At 39.2% G+C, this 18717-nt stretch overlaps 1 protein-coding gene across 3 annotated transcripts in view; it reads right to left on the bottom strand.

Annotated features, from left to right (window-relative positions):
- LOC121917378 (NADP-dependent malic enzyme-like) overlaps positions 1-18717 on the bottom strand; it is a 165998-nt gene that overhangs the window by 132164 nt on the left and 15117 nt on the right. For all 3 annotated transcript variants that reach the window (XM_042443309.1, XM_042443308.1, XM_042443310.1), the window contains exon 2: positions 756-889. In XM_042443309.1, coding sequence (XP_042299243.1) covers positions 756-889 — 134 coding nt within the window. The remainder of the gene's footprint in view (positions 1-755; positions 890-18717) is intronic.

Genomic DNA, 18717 nt, shown 5'->3' with positions numbered 1-18717 from the left:
TGTGATAAACCTTCATAACTTTTCACTTGTGTAAAGTGTAAAGGTCCCCTATCTGCCAAATCTGGACTAAGAAAGCTTGTTCCTTTTTCAATCTTTGAATTTTCTATTCCTAAGAGAAATTATTTGTAAATCCATACTTTATATATTAGAAGGAGGAACCGTGCCATCCAGATATAGACTGATTCATCTATCCTTAGTTACAAATTTAATGATTTGATATGCATTCTATAGATAAGATCATATGCTTGGGTTATTGGCTCTGCATGTATTTCTAGTTCAAACTGCATCAAATTGCACTAGTCCAGATTAAGATAAAACTGTTGGTGGTGGTCCCATCTGTACGAGAATACCTTCTTTCTGAGTTGGAATTCCATACATGAGTAAAATATATGAAAACATCCTTACTCAACAGGAAGGGATTTGTAACTAAATGAGGCTATTACCACACTGCAGAATTAATGCAGTTTGACACCACTTCAACTCTCATGGAGCAATACTATGGAATCTTGAGATTTGTAGTTTGTTTGTTGTGGCATCAGACCTCCCTGGCAGAGAAGGCTAAATATCTCACAGAACTACAAATCAAAGAATTTCTTAGCATTGAACAGCACTTAAAGCAGTATCAAACCGCAGTAATTCTGTAATGTAGATGTAGCCTGAATTTTGGCTTCTGTCGTATTTTCCTCCAAAGTAATTTTTTTAGAATGTTGAAGCATCTGAAAGAAATAGCTTGGCAAGACACTCAAAGATTTTACCTGTCCAAGTCAGATGTTTGTCTTTCAAAGTTTGTTAAAACCCTTAAAACCTGTACTTCTTGACTGAGAAAGCAGGGAGGTAGTAGTCCACTAATATTCAGCTGTTGTCTCTCTTCCAAGGTGAAAGCCAGGCCCTGTAAAGTAAAAGAGAAGTTTGTTTGCTGAAAATGTACATTTAAAGTGCTGAGTTTGTTAGTATGAGCATACTGTACAACACACAGATCTCTAAATATAGAGTTCCACATTTTAAAAATTTCAGTCTGACAAATTCAAAATTCACAATAGTTATGTTTACTCTACAATATGAATATATAAAGCATATTCCCCAAACTATGCTTTTTTCCGTTAACATCATTTATATAATTGTTCCTTCAATCCTGTGGGTATGAAACCAGTTTTGCATTCTAAATATCCACATAATATGACTTGAGAAGTTTATCAAGATACATGAAAAGAGTTAGAAAATAACTAGACTTCTTCCAACCTAACAACAGTTTTACCACTTCTGCAAGTTTATTTGTCATTGTTTAGGAACTCTGTTCAAAGCCTGCAATCATGGTTCCCAAAGTAACTATTTATACTGTTACATTATACTTATGTATTCTGTATGATTCTGACAGCATTATGGTAGATAGTGAAAATCGTATGCTTCTACAGACCTACAACAATACATTTCAGTGTCAAATTACAGCATGCATGAGCTTTCTTGGTACAACAGTAGCCTCTCTAAAGGCAGTATACTTCTTTGTTTTCTCTCTTGCCTACGTAGAGCTAAACTATAATGTGCTTTGTGTCAGCTATATCAGGCTTGATTTGCTCTAGGATCCATTTATTTTTCTTTCTGACAGTCCATGGTATCCACAGAACTCTCCAGCGCCACATTTCAAATGAGATGGTTTTCATCTTTTTTTTTCACTGTCCAAAGTAAACCTATTCAATCTACAAAACTTACATAAATACTGATTTACTAAATTCCCATTTATTCATTGTGTCAACTCTAATTGGAAGTAACAACTAGATTAAGATCTACCATAGCAAAAGGAATTAAATGTCTCCATATTAATGTAAGATGTGAAGATGTAAAAAATATATAGGTGTTAAAGTACACTAAAGTGCTCATGCTCCATATGCAGTATGCAGAACTAAAGCCTGTTTATAATAACAGAATATGGAAAATATGTGTAAATCTTGCAACTTTTGAGATGTAGGGTTGCTGTTGTTGTTTTTTAAGTTATCTGGCTGCCTGCAGTGTGAATTTTTGTTATGCTGTTTGAGTTAACATATCATTTTCTTATAAAAGAGTCAGAAATTTCTGTGCTCATTAAAATTCTGCTAAATAGCTGTAATAGCAGCAATTTTCTTTACCCTTTCAATTTTTCATGTATGTTTCTTGTCTCATTTGGGATTTTAGAAAAACCATGAATCCAAAATATAAGGAAACTACTTTGACATTCCAGGTGTTTTTCTATCAGCACAATTATGTCAGTTGCCTTGACATAACAGCCTCAAGCCAACAGCCCAATCTAAATTCATTTTTAAAAAATGTAATTTGTCTGATGAAACTAGCCTTCAGTTTAGACTACGCAGCATGCAAACTTGTGACCCTACTCAGGGGTAGATCACACTAATAAATTATAACCATGTCATGGAAAAGAAAGGATTGATCTATATAGAAATAGATAGAGCTACTGTTAATACTGTTAATGTTCACTTTTTGTATGCTTTTAGCTGTTTTGTACTGAGTTCCAATTTTGGGGAAAAGGTGATATATAAATAAATATGATAATAATGACTGGCACCCTGCATTACAGTTACAGATTCATAACATAATTATGGATCCATAAATGTTCTGTATTCAGCTATTCATGATTGCACCACTATCACCACAATAATAAATGCCCCTTGAAAACAAAACAAATCTCCAAGGAATGGATATCTGTAGCATGGTTGACTGGGGCACTTTGGGGCAATGTGTGGCCAGTGCCCTCCTGCCCCTGAGCTGTCTGTTGTGCAATGAAAAGAAGCAACAATCTTGCTTGTCACACCGTAGCTGGGAGGCAGGGGGACACCAGTTGCACCCAGTTGACTGAACCACAGACCTTCATTGCTCGCAGCAGCTCCCTAGAGTTTAAGATGGATTTCAGGGTTTCATTCCTTAGGTTATTCATAGCTGTGAGAATGGAACTACTGCACGTTACAGACCACCCAAAAGTGGGTGGTCTGGCACCAGCTCCATTAGCTGCACTGAGAAGCCCCAGTGGCCAGACCGTGAGGGTTCCCGGCGCAGCTAAAAAGGAGCACAGAAATGGTGCTCCTTTTTGGCCCCCGGAAGTGGCGCCACGAGGCGTGAGGTGCGCACTCATGGCATCACTTCCGCTGTGCCACGTTGGGACGCTGTGCGTCCAAGATGTAAATATGGCAGCGCCCATGTGGACTGGCGCTGCCATTTAGTACGTGCTCTGCGCGTCCTAGGGAGAGGGGCGGTTAGGAAGGTGAGAACGTTCCTAACCCTAGCACGCCCCTTCTTAACTCTGGGACGCGCGGAGCGCGTACTAAACGGCAGTGTGTAACCCGCCTGCAAATATAATTCAGGATCTTAGTCATAATAGTAATAACAGTACATACTACATTTCAAATGGACCAATGCTGCATTTTGGGTTAAAGATGAATTATAGAACTAGAAATGTTGAAAACAGATTCCTTTAAAGTGTTTGACATTGAGTCCAGGGTGAGCAGAAGACAGATTGTAATCTACTTTTAGATTTCTGTGCAGTTTGCAAGGTTGCCTGATTCTCAGTTGTTTGATAGTAGCAATAAGTAAAAAAGCCTCCATTCCCCACTGCCCCATATGTTTACTAAAAAAAAGAATGCTTGAAGAAAAACCAAGAATGGATTTTCACATGAAAGGATTCTTCAGCACATTTCTTGTACTAATGACAAACTCCTGGCCTGAGAAACTTCCTGGTACTTAATTTTTAGTGTCTAGCATCCCTCCTGAGCCACTATTTAATACCTGTCCTGAACTGGTGGTTGTCAAAGTGTGAGCAAAAAAAGAAAAAAGAAATGAGTAGATTTTCAAGCTGGAAGTCTACCCATGATTGTTTGTATGCCCTCACTTGCAAACACTTCAAAAAATTGTTTTAGACAATGATGCATTTTTATCTGTTGGACAAAACCTCCAGGTTAGTGCTCAAAATCTTTTATATCCTTACTATAGCAGAGAATATGTTATTTTCAAAAAAAAATTAATAACTTGTATTCAAGAAATAGCATTAATCCCTCCCTCTATCCCTCTATTTATTTTCAACATATTTCTCAACACTGGGACTAGTGGATGTTCAGTTTTAAATTAGAGCTCAAGCTATATGCACACTACACCTCTAACGTACTAGGTTTTATATGCTGTTTCTGCTCTTCAGTGTTACTAAGTAAAAGTGTTTACTGACAAGGTAGCAAATGTCATTTTATTTGTGGAAGCATGACAGTGCTATAGAACCTTTAATGCTCAAAATAGTTCTCTTCTTTAATCAAATCTTGTTATCTGCTTCACAATTGAATACCTATAACTATAAGGGGGAAGGGTTGCATCACACCAGTAAAGATGGGGTCTAATATTGTCTACCCTGTTGTTGTTTTTGTGGGGGGGGGATGTCAGATACAGGTAATTTATAACTTTGTTGGAAGCCAATGCTAATATTATTTATTTAAGATACTTTCTAGGCCACTTGGCCATGTCCTCCCACAATGATATTCATTATAATAATAGTAAGAGACAAGAGAACAACATGCATGTAATACCAAAGGTGTGTGTGTGTGTTTTAAAACTTTAAACACCATCTTTCCTTCTAAGAAAAATAGCTGTAGACAAGTGTTCCTAGCTTAAATCCATAAACAATTCACAGGTTAGTAAAAAGCAGCTTTAAAAAGTTTTGAAGGCTTGTTTAAATGAAAGAATGGTATATGAATTTGCAGCTGTGAGGGCATTCCAAACTCAAATAGGTATCACAGTTAAGCCTTTGTCCCATGTGCTCAATAAACTATTTGATCTAATGGGTGGGCAGGCCTATGAAACAAGTTTCAGTATACAGGCATGATGATCACTGGGGTGAAAGTACTCTTTTACATAATCTAGTTATAGGTCAATCAGATAAATTAAATATGTACATTCCACTGAAATCAAGTGAAATATACTCCAAGCAGAAGAGCTTCAATTTGATAAGGGTACAATATTTCCAAGGACAGTGTCAAAAGAAATCTGCACAGAAAAATGTATTAATAATTGATGCAAATACAGAAGCAAGAAAACCCGAGTTTTCCTAAATGGCTAGGTACAAACTCAGACAAACTGCATAACACCAAAAAAAGTTACAGTCCTCTGTTTAAGACTTCTTCTTAATACTCTCATGCCATAGCTAAAAATCTGTGTTTGCAATTTAAAGAAACCAAAGCAAGTTCCTGTTTTATCTACATGTTACATTGAACCTTATATTTCAATTAGAGGTCAAAAGTGTTATAGAAGATTAAATTTACAATCCACACTATTAATTATTTACAGTGGCTTGCAGAAGTACTTGCCCCTTTTGACTTTTCCACGTTTTCTCGTGTTATAACCTGAAATAAGAATGGAAGATGCAATACAGTTTTATGGTGGCAAAAAGTAAACAAAAAGTACTGTGGCACTTGTTGGTTCCATAAGAATTCACACTTGGAGGGGCCCAAATAGTCCAACACGCTGCCAAAAAATGCCTGAGAGATGACCATCCTGCCACTGTTCAAAAGCCTCCTAAGGTAAGCCTATCACTGTCCAGGGCAACATTTTCCATGGTCCAACTGCTCTTATTCCCAAGAGGCTGTTCCTGATACTTAGGTTTCAATCTTTTTTATTGTAATTTGAATCTTTTAGCTTGTGTTCTAGTCTCTGGAGCAGCAGAAAGCAAGTTTGCTCCACCTTCTACATGACTTCACAGATTTAAAGACAGCTGTCATGTCACCTCTTATATTTTTCTCTCCCAGCAAAATATACTCTGCTCCCTAAAATGTTCTAAGTATGGCTTGATTTCCAAACCTTTGAAAATTTTGGTTGCCCTTCTCCACACAAGTTGTAGCTTGTCAGTGTCCATGAACTATAGTGCCTGGAAGTGGACACAAATTCCAAGTGAAGTCTGACTAAAGCAGAATACAGTGGTATTATTATTTCTTTCAAATTGGCCACTATACTCCTGTTGATGCAGTTAGTTGATTTTGGCTGCCACATCACACTTTTGATTCATGTTTAGCTACTAAGCTTATTTAGGCATGCCATAGGGAAAGGAGTGAATAATTTTGCAACCCACAAGTACCCATTTGTGTTTGTTTACCTATTTTTTGTCATAATAGAACTATTTTGCACTTTCACAATGTTATATATCATGTGCATGAGTGGTAATGATTCCAATCAAATCATTTTCAGTTCCAGGATGTATAGCTTCCAACACAACAAAATGTGTAAAAGTTAAAGTGGGGCTCAATACTTCTGCAAGATACTGTAAATCATCTTTGAAACTGACCAACAGGCCATCCTAAAACTTGTTATATTATTAGTACGTTCAGATGAATAATAAGAACCCAATGGCTAGAACTGAACTGAGGACTCTTAGGGGCAAAACAGATGGGCAGGAAAAAGCAGCTTGAAGCTGCCTTTTCCGAAAGTGATCTGAGTCCCCACCAGCCACACCATTGGCTCCCAAGGTGACTGGAGTGCACATGTCATGACCACACAGAGTGGCTTCAAGCCATGCTACTGGCTACTTTTTTATTGTTGCCCCCATCATCCCTGCTCATAGCCACAGGAGCACACCGATGGCAATCCCTGTGAGCCTGCACACAGTCTCATGTGCAGCACTCCACCAGGACAGGGCATTGGAGCAGAGGTGTGCCCATGCAGACACCAGCAAGGAAAAATCATGCCCCCCTTTACAGCCCCTTCACCCCATGCCCCCTCTTTGACTGTCTGGTTTGTGTATGTTTTATTTATCACCATGACATGTGTCATGCTTTCTCTTTGGGGTATTGAAATCCCCACTGCTTGGGTACAGTAGTTCCATCCCTTCTAAATGCGCTCCTGCAATGGAGTGTTTATGTGCACAGTTAGGGTTAGGTTTAGGATAGAGCACCCCTTTAGAGCTGCTCTTATGACATTGCCCTGAAACTTATGAATAAAGGTGCACATTTTCTGGGAAGAAGTGGAAAAATCCAGCTCCTTTTTAGTCCAACTTTTCTTCCTGTAGGTGGCTTGAGACCAGTTTCCAGTTGGCTTCAGGGCTTTTATCATCTAAATCCCCCACCTGGAAACCAGACGGAAACTTGCTTATTTTGACCGTCTGTTCCTCCCCTCAGATTCCTGACCAGGAGTATTCCCATTATACTTCACCCCTTTCCTCAGAGTAGGAAGCCTTAAAGAGACAACTGATGCCTGGCATTTCAGTGCCTCTTCAGGAATTATTGCCAGGCATGCTGCAGGTACTGGTATGCTATCCCCTGTATCATACAGCACCTGGAGAACAGCAATGCCAGGACCAGGCTCAGGAGGTGCCAAGAGTCTCATAGTCATGGGGGCACCAAGTTCAGTTGTGTCAAGTCTGGCCAGCTCCAGGATGTAAGGCCTCACAAACTCAGCAGGGTTATGTCTGGTCAGCTCAGAATGTCAGTGTTTGTTCTACAGGCTTTTCCAGTCCAGAACACTATCTAAACACCTGAGACATGACACACCAAACATGAAACACTTAGTATAGAATTATAACAGTACTGTCACAATGTCACAAATAGGTTGCTATGCAGAGTCTGCCTTGATGTTCAGTCAGTGTCACAAGCAAAGAAGTCATCCCAATTTTCAGACCAGGCTATAAGCAATTTGTGTAAGGACAACAGTATCCTACGGTATGTAAGCAGACCAAGAAAATGGCAAGCTTATATTAACGGGATAATAAAGCTGTAAAGTATCTGGACTTTTAGAATATTTATTGGAAAGCAGACTGGAAATTGTTACATCACCACAAATCCCACTCCATCCAGTATTCTAAATCATGAGTGAATCATGACTTTAGGACTGCAACTATTTTTAACATAAACAGATTTTTGGAAGTAAAATTTTAAAAAGTTGACTTTTCAATAACATTTCCAAAGCAATGTTTGGGATAGAAGGGGGAGTGAACAGGTAGACAAAAGGCTGAAAATGTGATGATGATGTTTTAAACTGGAAGAATATCTATTGGTACAGATTAATGTGTATGGACAGTACATATCCCCAAGAGAGACATACAGTGCCTTGGTTCTGTTAAGAGTTTAATAATTCAAGCTGTGCAAAGACAAATTTATAAGTATTAGAACTATTCAACTGCTGTAGCAAGAAGTCTAATAGCATGTTGTAAACCAGTGATGGTGAACCTTTTGAGGGTTGCATGCTCAAATTATTTTTTTTCCAGCACTGGGTAGTACCAGATCCTCCCCCGCCCTTTTCCTGACCTCCAACTGTCTGTGACAGACAGCTAAAGGTTGGGAGAAGGCAGAGAGGAGGGGGAAGTGGCATGTGCCGTTGGCACCTCCCCCCTGCCATTTTCCTGGCCCCCAACTCTCTCTGAGGGACAGCTGAAGGCTGGGAAAGGTAAGGAAGGAGGAACCAGCGGCACGTGCTGGTGGCTCCTCCTCTCCCTGCCCTTTTCCCAACCTCCAGCTCTCTCTGAGAGATGGCTGAAGGCTGGGAGAGGAGCCAGAAGTGTGCGCCTGTGGCTCCTTCTCCGAAACACCATTTTCAGGCTTCCAGCTGTCTTGGAGATACAGCTGAAGGCTGGGAAATGGCAGGGAGGAGCAACGGGCACATGCATGCCTGTTCCTCCTCCTCACTGACCCATGCCAAGTAAAATGGCATTGCATGCCACCCGTGCTTAAACTACACATAACACTATTCATATGCATGCTTAAACTATACACAATACTTTTCATACCACTGCATTAATAAATGTTTGTTTACTTAATAACAGATATAGGGTTGCAATTAAGACTATGAGTTTATGAGGAGGGAGGGATAGGTGAGCTTTAATCCTCGCATTAATCCAGATCAGTCACCACTTCCTTTGCACCTCTTAACTTAATTAGAAAGGAAAATTTCATTACAGTACAATGATACAAGAATAAAAGGATTAAAGCAGAGGACAGCATAGTTTCTATTTACATTTTGCATACCTTTCACACAATTGCTGGCTTGGGTTTTACAGCGATCAAAACTTTTAGTTGGTTAGAGCCCTCTTTGTCAGATGCCAGACCTATACCCATACTTTTTTCTCTGTACACAACTACATATAATCTACCAACTAAAGATAACATTTATCAGCCAGGGTTCTGATATATAAGGCCTTCTTGTCTGCATTTCTAGCCATCGATGCTCCACAAATACCTTCAAAACATGAATATCTGTATAATGCCTTAGATTAAACATTAATATTCTCCCCAAAAGACTATTAGTTGATACCACAATTTATCTCAGTTAATTTGTCAAGGATGTGTACTTTAAAATATATAAGAGACTTAAGGCTTCCATTATAAACACACTTGTTAGGGATTAGGTCCTATGGAATGCAATGGGACTCATCTATTAGCAGCATGCAGGGGACTGAACAGTTATAATATCTATATATTATTTTGAAGCTGCATTTTAAAAGTTCTATCAATTTAAAACCTGGATTATTTACAAAAAACAGACCTGCAATTTCTCAGAAGCTGCTGGACAGCCAAAAATTACAACTGTGAAAATTATGTGGAACTGGGTAATCATAATCTCATAGATGAAAACTGGATACATATGGCCAAGTAACATCAGGTTGTAGTCAAGATGGCAACAGTTATTATCGAGGAACAACACACAAGATAGATGAGTCTGTGGCCGTTTGCTTTTTCCTGAGCCTACTGGAAAGGGCAAAATTCCCTCCCTCTTCTCCTTGCCCCCCATGGGCTCAACTGAGATAAAACTAGTTTTGCACTTTGAAATCAATATGCAGCAACTGGCATTAGCTGGTGCCAAAGGGGAAAGTGGGAGGAGGAGAGAGAAACTGGGGCATTGTAAAAGCAGCTGAAAAAGTAGGATAACAGAAGATTAATCAGAACTGCCCCTTTAGGGGCAGTTAGAAGGTATGGAGTAATGCTTCCCAACTGCAACAACAAGAGAAAACAATTGGCTACTTGCCAAGTTGACCTGTATAAGGCACACCTACACATACAATATTCTGTGCCTGTATGCCCTTATTACAAACATATTGTAATATCATTCAAATGGCTAGAAACTATTCTATACAAGTATGTTGATAAAGGATAGTAATCCACTAGCAGTAAACACTCCAATAATAATGCTCTTATCTGGGGTCATTTCATCAACTGAAGGAAATATCTAGATTGTAGCAAAATCCCACCCAGAAGCAAATCTCAGTTGGGACGTAACTCCATGACACATGCCTTGAAGACTGCATGTTTTACATTTCTTTTTCCATTTCTGGTTTCCAAGAATACTTTACAAATAGATATGTTGTATCCAAATAATAATTGAGTAAGCTACATACATACAATGAATCAGGGAAGAGAAACTTAATTGTACAGTTAATAAAATCATGGAGTTAATGCAAAAGATTACTATTGTTCATTCTAACCATAACCGACTTTAAGGTATAAAAAGCATTACTATACTAATAAGATACATACTTAACAGGGATTGTTTTAGACTTGTGCGTCTTATTCAGAATCAAAAGCAACAAAAATAATAAAAGGCAGTGTTTCTTGGAAGGAACAGCAAATGCATTAGGTAGTGGGTTTGGGGTGAAAGGATCCTTAGAAAGCTTTTGAATTGCTTTAGAAAAGCTTTAGAAGGCTCCTCTGATGTGTAACAAGGCTGCCAAGCAGATCTCAACCCCCTGCCTCAAGCCCACTGCTTAACACATTTGCTGTTTCCCTCCGAGAAATGAACCCTACCTTCTTTTTTTCTCTTGAAAGTTTACTCCCAGGCTTGACACTTGACTCAAGACTCAACTTGAAAGTATCTTCCAAGGACTTGAGACTCGACTTGAGACTTCAAGGTAAAGACTTGAGACTTGACCCAAGCCTTGGAATAAAATACCTGAATATATCACTGGTGGGTTTGGTGCTGAGCTGGCCAGACAGTTCACACCAGAACAGGGGATTGGGCTCTGCATCATCATGACTGATCACTGGGAGGACAGGGGGAGGTAGTGTTATTTGGTCCATGAAGGCACAGCCTTAGAGAAGGGTAATTGCAAACCCCTTTAAATAAATAATGCCAAAAATAAAAAAAATCATTTTAGGATTGCCATAATTGGAAATGACTTGAGAGTACAATAAAAAATTCCAGGCACACTATGTCCTAGACATTTAGTATTACTATGAGATGCCTGCCTGAAGAAGAATTTGCTCTGTTTTCAAGAGGTCTAAAGGTTTGAAGTCAGTCAGGATTTGATTGAAATATTGCCACTAGGAGTCCACAAATAAGAAAGCCAAACTAGATTTGACAGGAGACTATACCAGACGCCTATGGTATGTTTAGAAAGGTATCCCAAGCAGAGCTTAGAGGAGTTTTTATATGCTAGGAAGAGGTATGCTAAGCATGTCTGACCTTTACTCATTTAAAAGTTCATAGGCTGTATCAGCAGCACACTAACAGCTACTGCAGATGTATGGTGATGTTGTATTTCCCTAGACTCAGGAGGTAGATGATGTATCTGCCCAATAAACTGCCCAATGTGCCCAATAAATTAAAGGAGATCTGGGAGCAGTTTACAAATAAGCCTATCACTGACCCTGGTCAACCTTTCACTTTCAAGAACTAATCAAATTACTGGCATAATAGAGAACAAGGAATAAATTATCAAGAGATTTCTGGATTTCAACTGGTTAATTCAATCCCTGATGGATTATCATCATCATTTTGACCACCCTACCCAGCCTAATGGTTCAATGGATGAAAAAGTACCTTTTATTAAGAATGATTTATTAAGAAATGATCCAAATCTTGAATGGGTCAAGTTCTTAATTCCTGTCTCCTGCTAGAAGATAAAAGAGCACTCGTGTCTGGATAGCACTAAAAATTAAATCCAAAATGTTATTAAGAATATAATCCAAACTAGTACTTCTTCTGTCAAAGCTCCCAGGCAAGAATCCACAAATTTGCCTGGATTTACTAGCCACCTCTGTATTGTGGTTGCAATCAACTCCTCTCTTTTGCTGACTTGGAAACACATGCCAGGAGAGTAGGGATGGAAGGGATTCACCTTGCTTCATACTAGCTTTTTCAAAAGCCCAAGGTGAGTTCAAAAACAATACCATAAAATTATATTGGAATAATGAAGATAGAAAAATAGATGTTATTGCTCTTCCACATTTTCTTCAACTTACAGACTACTTGGAAAAGAAAAGGCTGCCTGAAACTGGGGGAGGGAGGTTAAGATAAGGGCATTGTCACTGGCAACATGCCACAGGGAGGTGTGGAGTCCTAGCCCCATAAATATGAATCTAGTATGTGAAGGAATGTTTTCCAAAGTACCATAAAACATGGCTTGCTCTAAATAAAACAATGTGTAGATCACAACACCTCAAACTTGTTTTATTAAGGAAACCAGGAAAAGCTGTGTGTCAAAACCAAATATTCATTTAACAGTTTCACAATATGCCACATTTTGTGGAGTGAGTTTGCAGTTTTCGATCCAGAAAACCATGTTCAACAACAAATATTTCAACTTATGTTCACCTTTTGTAAAACTCACCAAAATGAGTACATCATGCTCTGGGTAACATTACACTTGAGGATACTAGATTTACGTGTGGAATCTGATTCCAGATGTTCAGTCAAATGCAATGCAAAATCTATATTATTAACTAGCCTGCTGTAGGAAAAGATTAGACTCCTTGGAAGAAAAATGTGCCCTATAAACCTAACAAATAGCAGCATTTACTTTGGTGGCCTGAAGATGTGTAAAGTAGTCCCAGTGGCAAGAACTTCATAAATGAAATGCTCCTGGGGACACCATAATTCAATGGCCAATTTTATGTTTAATAATTTTGGTTTATACATCTCCCAGTTTTAAAGTATCTGACATCACTATGCAGAATCTGGAATGAATATATATTCAGTACAGCTGGTCATCTTGAGGTTGTTCTAAAATAATCAGCTTTTTGCAAGTGGAAGCAAACTCACTCACAAGCCATGGCTTAAGGAAGTAGTAGAGGTGAAAGTATAACACCAGGCTTTCGTTCCACTTTCTCTCTCACCCCCTTCATGAAATGGAAGAGTCCTGCTATGAAAGTGAATCCTTGATACCTTCCTTTTTTCTTGCAGAGCAGCAACTGCAAGTTGTTCTTTTTTGCCAGTGGGGAAGACTGGATTGTTTTGGTTTGGTTGTCCTGAACTTGCATCCAGCTAAGAATACTAGCGCCAGTGTCCAAGACATACATGAGAAAAGGGGGAGGCCATCCGTGATATGCATTGCAAACTAACAACAACAACAAAAAGCCATCTTGTTTTCGATTCCTGTTAGGTCCACATGGCAGAAACTCAACTAGCAGAACTGTCCCTCCCCATCCCTGCAAAGGTTTCTAGTACTAGGAAGCATCACACCTCTTGATTTTTGTTTAAGTTTATCTATCTGCCAGTTGTAGAAGTCTTGTATGAAGGAAAGGGATGGGAAGATTAGGTGTCATCAAACTTTAATTAATGTGCTGATTAAAAATAATTTCTGGATTCTTTCTATGTGTTGATTTGAATCAGAATTGGCATAGTGGCTTGCGTGTTGGATACCAGGATTCAATTCTCAGCTTGGCCATGAAACCGACTGAGCAACCTTGGCCAAGTCACATGCTCTCAGCCTCAGGGGAAGACAATGGTAAAGCTCCTCTGAACCAATCTTGCCAAGAAAACCCAATGATAGTCAGTCAATCAGTCAACCTTTATTAGGCATAGAATACCCAATGATAGGTTTGCCTTAGGGTCACCATAAGCCAGAAACAACTGTAAGATACAACAACAACATAACCTGCTTCTAAAGGATGAAGGAAATCCCCCTCCCCAATATATCATGACTTGTTGAGTGGAGATGTCACTTTAACTGGTCTATGGATCAATAGAAAGACTGGGAAAGTGTTTACTGATACAAAAATTTTAGGGGCAGAGGCACTCTGTAAGAAAGTACATCCATGTGGTGGATGTACTATTCTTAACCAGTCTGTGAGGATGTAAGTGTGGTTTTACATAAATGGTAAGGGATGGTCCACATTAAATATTTTTAGTATGCACCTTAATCTTTGTCTAATTTATTTTATTTTACCCTATTACTATCGAGAATATACCTTCTACCCAAGTACAACTCATATATTTGGTGTGATACAATGTTTAACTCAGTTATCACATGGGAAATGAATGTATTCTGTGCATGTTTAAACTAGAAACCACAGTCTTCGTTACCTATTATAGTTTGAATAACAATTTCAACCAACTACTTTAGCTGAACTGAAGTCAAATTAAGCTTTGGCTCTGATACTTATGATTTTACTGCCCAATACTTTAGCCAACAATAGTTGGTATCTGCTGTGGTTTTTTTCCAGGACACACACACATGCACACACCCCAGATAGCAAAATCCATGGATGCTCAAGTCCCATTAGATACAATGGCATAGTGAGATAGTGCCCACTGTATAAACTGTAAAATCAAGGTTTGTTTTTCTGGAATTTATGTATTTTTTAATATTTTCAAGCCATGGATGCTTGAATCCATGGATGAAAAAATCCACTGATATGGAGGTCTGACTGTATTTAAGAATATAGGTGGTTAAATAGTATAATAATAATAATAATAATAATAATAATAATAATAATAATAATAATAATAAATGTTTATTTATAAACCGCTTTTCCAACTATCAAAGTGGTGTACATGTCGTTAATCAAACAGTAAAAACAGTAAAAAGAGTCTACATCATACAATACATATTAAAATAGAATTAAATTCAAACGACAGTAAAAGCATCGGATAAAAAACTGTTAAAAACATCACAATCTATTAAAACCAAACTGCAGAAACAATAGGGGAGGTATAATCTTAGATGGAATTGGGAGGGTAGGCTTGTTGAAAGAAGTAAGTCTTTAAAGCCTTCTTGAAGGCTTCCACAATTCCACTGTGACAGATATCTTCAGGGAGGGCATTCCACAAGGAGGGCGCTACAGCTGAAAATGCACGTTGCTGTGTTGTTACCAATCTCACCTTAGGGTGGTCGAGTAAACATTTTCCTGTAGTTCTGAGCATGCGGGGAGGATTATGTAGGGAGAGGCGTTCCCTCAAGTAACCCGGGCCCAAGCCATTTCGGGCTTTAAAGGTAATAACCAACACTTTGTATTGGGACTGGAAACGTATAGGCAGCCAGTGTAAAGATTTTAAAATAGGTGTTATATGGTCGGACCTCGGTGTCCCCGTAATTAACCTGGCTGCAGCATTTTGAATCAGCTGCAGTTTCCAAACCTGATACAAAGGTAGCCCCATGTAGAGTGCATTGCAGAAATCCAAACAAGAGGTTACCAGCGCATGTACTACCTTTTCTAGGTCCCTCCGGTCCAGACAGGGACGTAATTGGCGAATCAGCCGGAGCTGATACCAAGCACTCCTGGCCATCGCATCTTCTTGAGATGATAAATGTAGGGATGGATCCAGGAGTACTCCCAAACTACGTGCTTTATCCTGGGCTTGGGCCCAGGATACCTCGAGGACCGCCTCTCCCCATACAATCCGCCCCGCACTCTCAGAACATCTGGGCAGCAGCTGTTGAGGGTTCCAGGGGCTAGATTAGTCTCTACTTCCAAGAGGACTTTTTCCCCTACCCTCTGGAATTATCTGCCCATTGAGCTCCGCTTGGCCACCTCCCTGGCCCAGTTCAAAAAGGGGCTGAAGACCTTTTTATTTAAACAAGCATTCCCTGATGTAAGCCCCGACTAAGTTCTCCCTCTCCTCCACGTCAGCAGTGGCAAGCTGGCTTGAGTGTTTTTATTGGATTTTGTTGCTTGTATATTGTATTTTATGTATTTTATGATTGTTGTACACCGCCCTGGTTTTACAGAAGGGCGGTATATAAATAAAATTTTTATTATTTATTTATTATCCTTCAGGGGAAGTTTAATCCTATCAAGGACAGGATGACAAATTTCCCTGCCCGGGCTAGGGGAACCTATCAAGAGTACCTCTGTTTTCTCTGGATTCAATCTGAGTTTGTTTTTCCCCATCCAGTACAAACAGATGGGAGTCACATCACTGTTTCAAAAAGTATTTGTGGATGAAATGTATGGCATAATTTGTATTGGAGATTTTACACTAAAAGAGTCAGTTACTCTTCCAGATAAAGTCAGACAGAATGGCTTGAACTGGTGCATGTGTGTAACTTTGAAAATTTCTGAGTATCCAGAATTTTATTTGCCTCTAATATATATTTTTTCAAAGTGGGCTGTTTTCACATTATATAATTAATTAATTGTACAATTGTACAAATTATTCAAATCAAGGCTTTGCACTAGGAAGGTCAAAGATTAAAGTGAAAAGGCAGGATTAATGCTGAATATAAAGAAGACAAAAATTGTGACCACTAAGGAGATACATAAATTCAATCTAGACGACGAAATCAAAATAAATAATTCCTATACCTAGGATCAAATACTGATTGGAATGGTGACTGCAAATAAGAAGATTAGGAATGGGAAGGGCAGTAAGGATATACAACTGAGCACAAAAGAATCATCCAACCCATCATATTTCCCCTCACCATGTATGGATGCAAGAGCTGGACAGTAAAGGAAGCAGACAGAAGGAAAATCAACTCATTTCATATGTGGTGCAGGAGAAGAGTACTTAGGATACTGTAGACAGCTGTAGACAGCCAAAAGACAAACAGATGGGTCTTGGAGCAGATCAAGCCAGAGACCTTATTAAAAGCCAAGATGATCAAATTGAGGCTGACATAGTTTGGCCATATAATGAGAAAGCATGGATCACTGGAAAAGACAATAATGCTAGGAAAGGTGGAGGGTAGAAGGAAAGAAAGACCATACACCAGATGGATGGGCTCAATCAGGGGGGACACAGGCATGGGCCTACAGAAACTAAGCAGAGAAGTTGAAGATAGGGGTTCTGGGAGGTGTCTCATCCACAGGGTTGTCATGAGTCACAGTTGACTTGAGGGCAGATAACAACAACGAAGTGTATAGAGTTCAGCATGGGAACATGTTATTGTTAGCAAAGGAAAAAATTACTTACACACATGCATAATGCCCATAAAAACAAATATGCTGAATGTTTGGGACATGAAACCACTATCATTTAACTATATACCAGCAAGTAAAGCAAATTTGAGGATGAGGTTAAAAAAGCAACTGATGATTTCATGCCCTCTAACTGTCCTAATTTGGCTGGAGCAAACCTGATTAATCCCAATTTTTTCTACTTTTGAGCTGCTTTTAGAATGTCTCAGTTTCTTTTTCCTTGCTCAGTTTCCTCCTTCGCAAGAACCTGCCATTGACAAGGCCCACTGTTTTTTATTGTTGTACTTGTAAAGCACCATGTAAATTGGTTGCACTACATAAATAAACAACTACTGAAATATGCAGTAAAATATTGATTAAAAATGTGGGGGAGTTGTTTTTTGTTGACAATCCACCCAATCCAGTCCTTTATACCTTTGTCCTGGTTTTGTGGAAGAGAATTATGACAACCCTATAAATATCCCAAATAACAGCGCAAAGGAATAACACTAACAAGCTTGGATATACATTACACAAACCCAAGAGTTTTTGGTATATGCAGGACTTTTTGAAGGATTGTGAACAGCAATAATATAATATTATATTATCCCATATACCAAAAAAGCTTGGCATTCTGTAATATAAATCCAAGCTTTTAATATAGTTTTGTAAGTATACAAGGAGTTTTGTTAGTGTTATTTCATTGCTCTGTTATTTGGGATACTGTAATTGAGGTGGGTGCTGACATTTGTTTGGTTAAATGTAGGAATACATCAACAGTTGATTTCAGAAATATCTATAAGAAAATCTATGTCATTAATTTCCAGGCACCTAATAAAGATATGTGGCATGCAGAGTAACAATTATAGATGTACTACTTGGAGTTGCCTGTATAATGGATGTAGTACACAGATTTGCATGATCACACTTTGTACTTAGGCAGAATGATGATATTTTCATTCCAAAACTGAGCTTTATCATTCATGTCATCCACCTGGGAGTTATGCCAGATATTTAGAATCTTTGGCCTGTCAGATTTTTGGACTACAATTCCAAGAGGCCCTTACTACTGGACATGCTATCTGAAGCTTATGGGAATTTTAGGATAAATTATCTAGAGAGTGAAAGATCCTGGCCTCTGTAATACAGAATGATAAACTTTGGGGCCATCCAGACTACCTTTTACCCCGGTTCAGAAACCGGATTAAAAGCGGGAAGTTCATATTGGCCCCGATTCTTTAACACCTGAATTTGAGGTTTGCACACCCGTTGAGGGGCAAATACCCCTTGGCGCGGGTCTTTCGAAAGCAGAGTTTTACCTGTATATTTTGAGGAAAACTGGATTCCAGCAAATATGAACTTGGCCCCAGTCATGATCGAGTCAAGTTCAGAGGAGGGATTAGGTTAGAGGGAGGGCAGAGGCCAGAACATGCATCCCTTTCATTGGGGTGGAGGAGGAGGAGGAGGAGGAGGGAGCAGGATGAAGGGTGCCATGAAGGGCAGAACTGAGGCGAAGGCGGAGGAGGAAGGAGCAGGACGAAGGGTGCCATGAAGGGCAGAATTGGGGCGGAGGAGGAGGAGGAAGGAGCAGGACGAAGGGTGCCATGAAGGGCAGAATTGGGGCGGAGGAGGAGGAGGAAGGAGCAGGACGAAGGGT

Source organism: Sceloporus undulatus, unplaced genomic scaffold (genome assembly GCF_019175285.1).
Source record: "Sceloporus undulatus isolate JIND9_A2432 ecotype Alabama unplaced genomic scaffold, SceUnd_v1.1 scaffold_16, whole genome shotgun sequence".
Taxonomy (NCBI): domain Eukaryota; kingdom Metazoa; phylum Chordata; class Lepidosauria; order Squamata; family Phrynosomatidae; genus Sceloporus; species Sceloporus undulatus.
The sequence above is the reverse complement of the archived record's forward strand: the minus strand, read 5'-3'. Positions and strand labels throughout refer to the sequence as shown.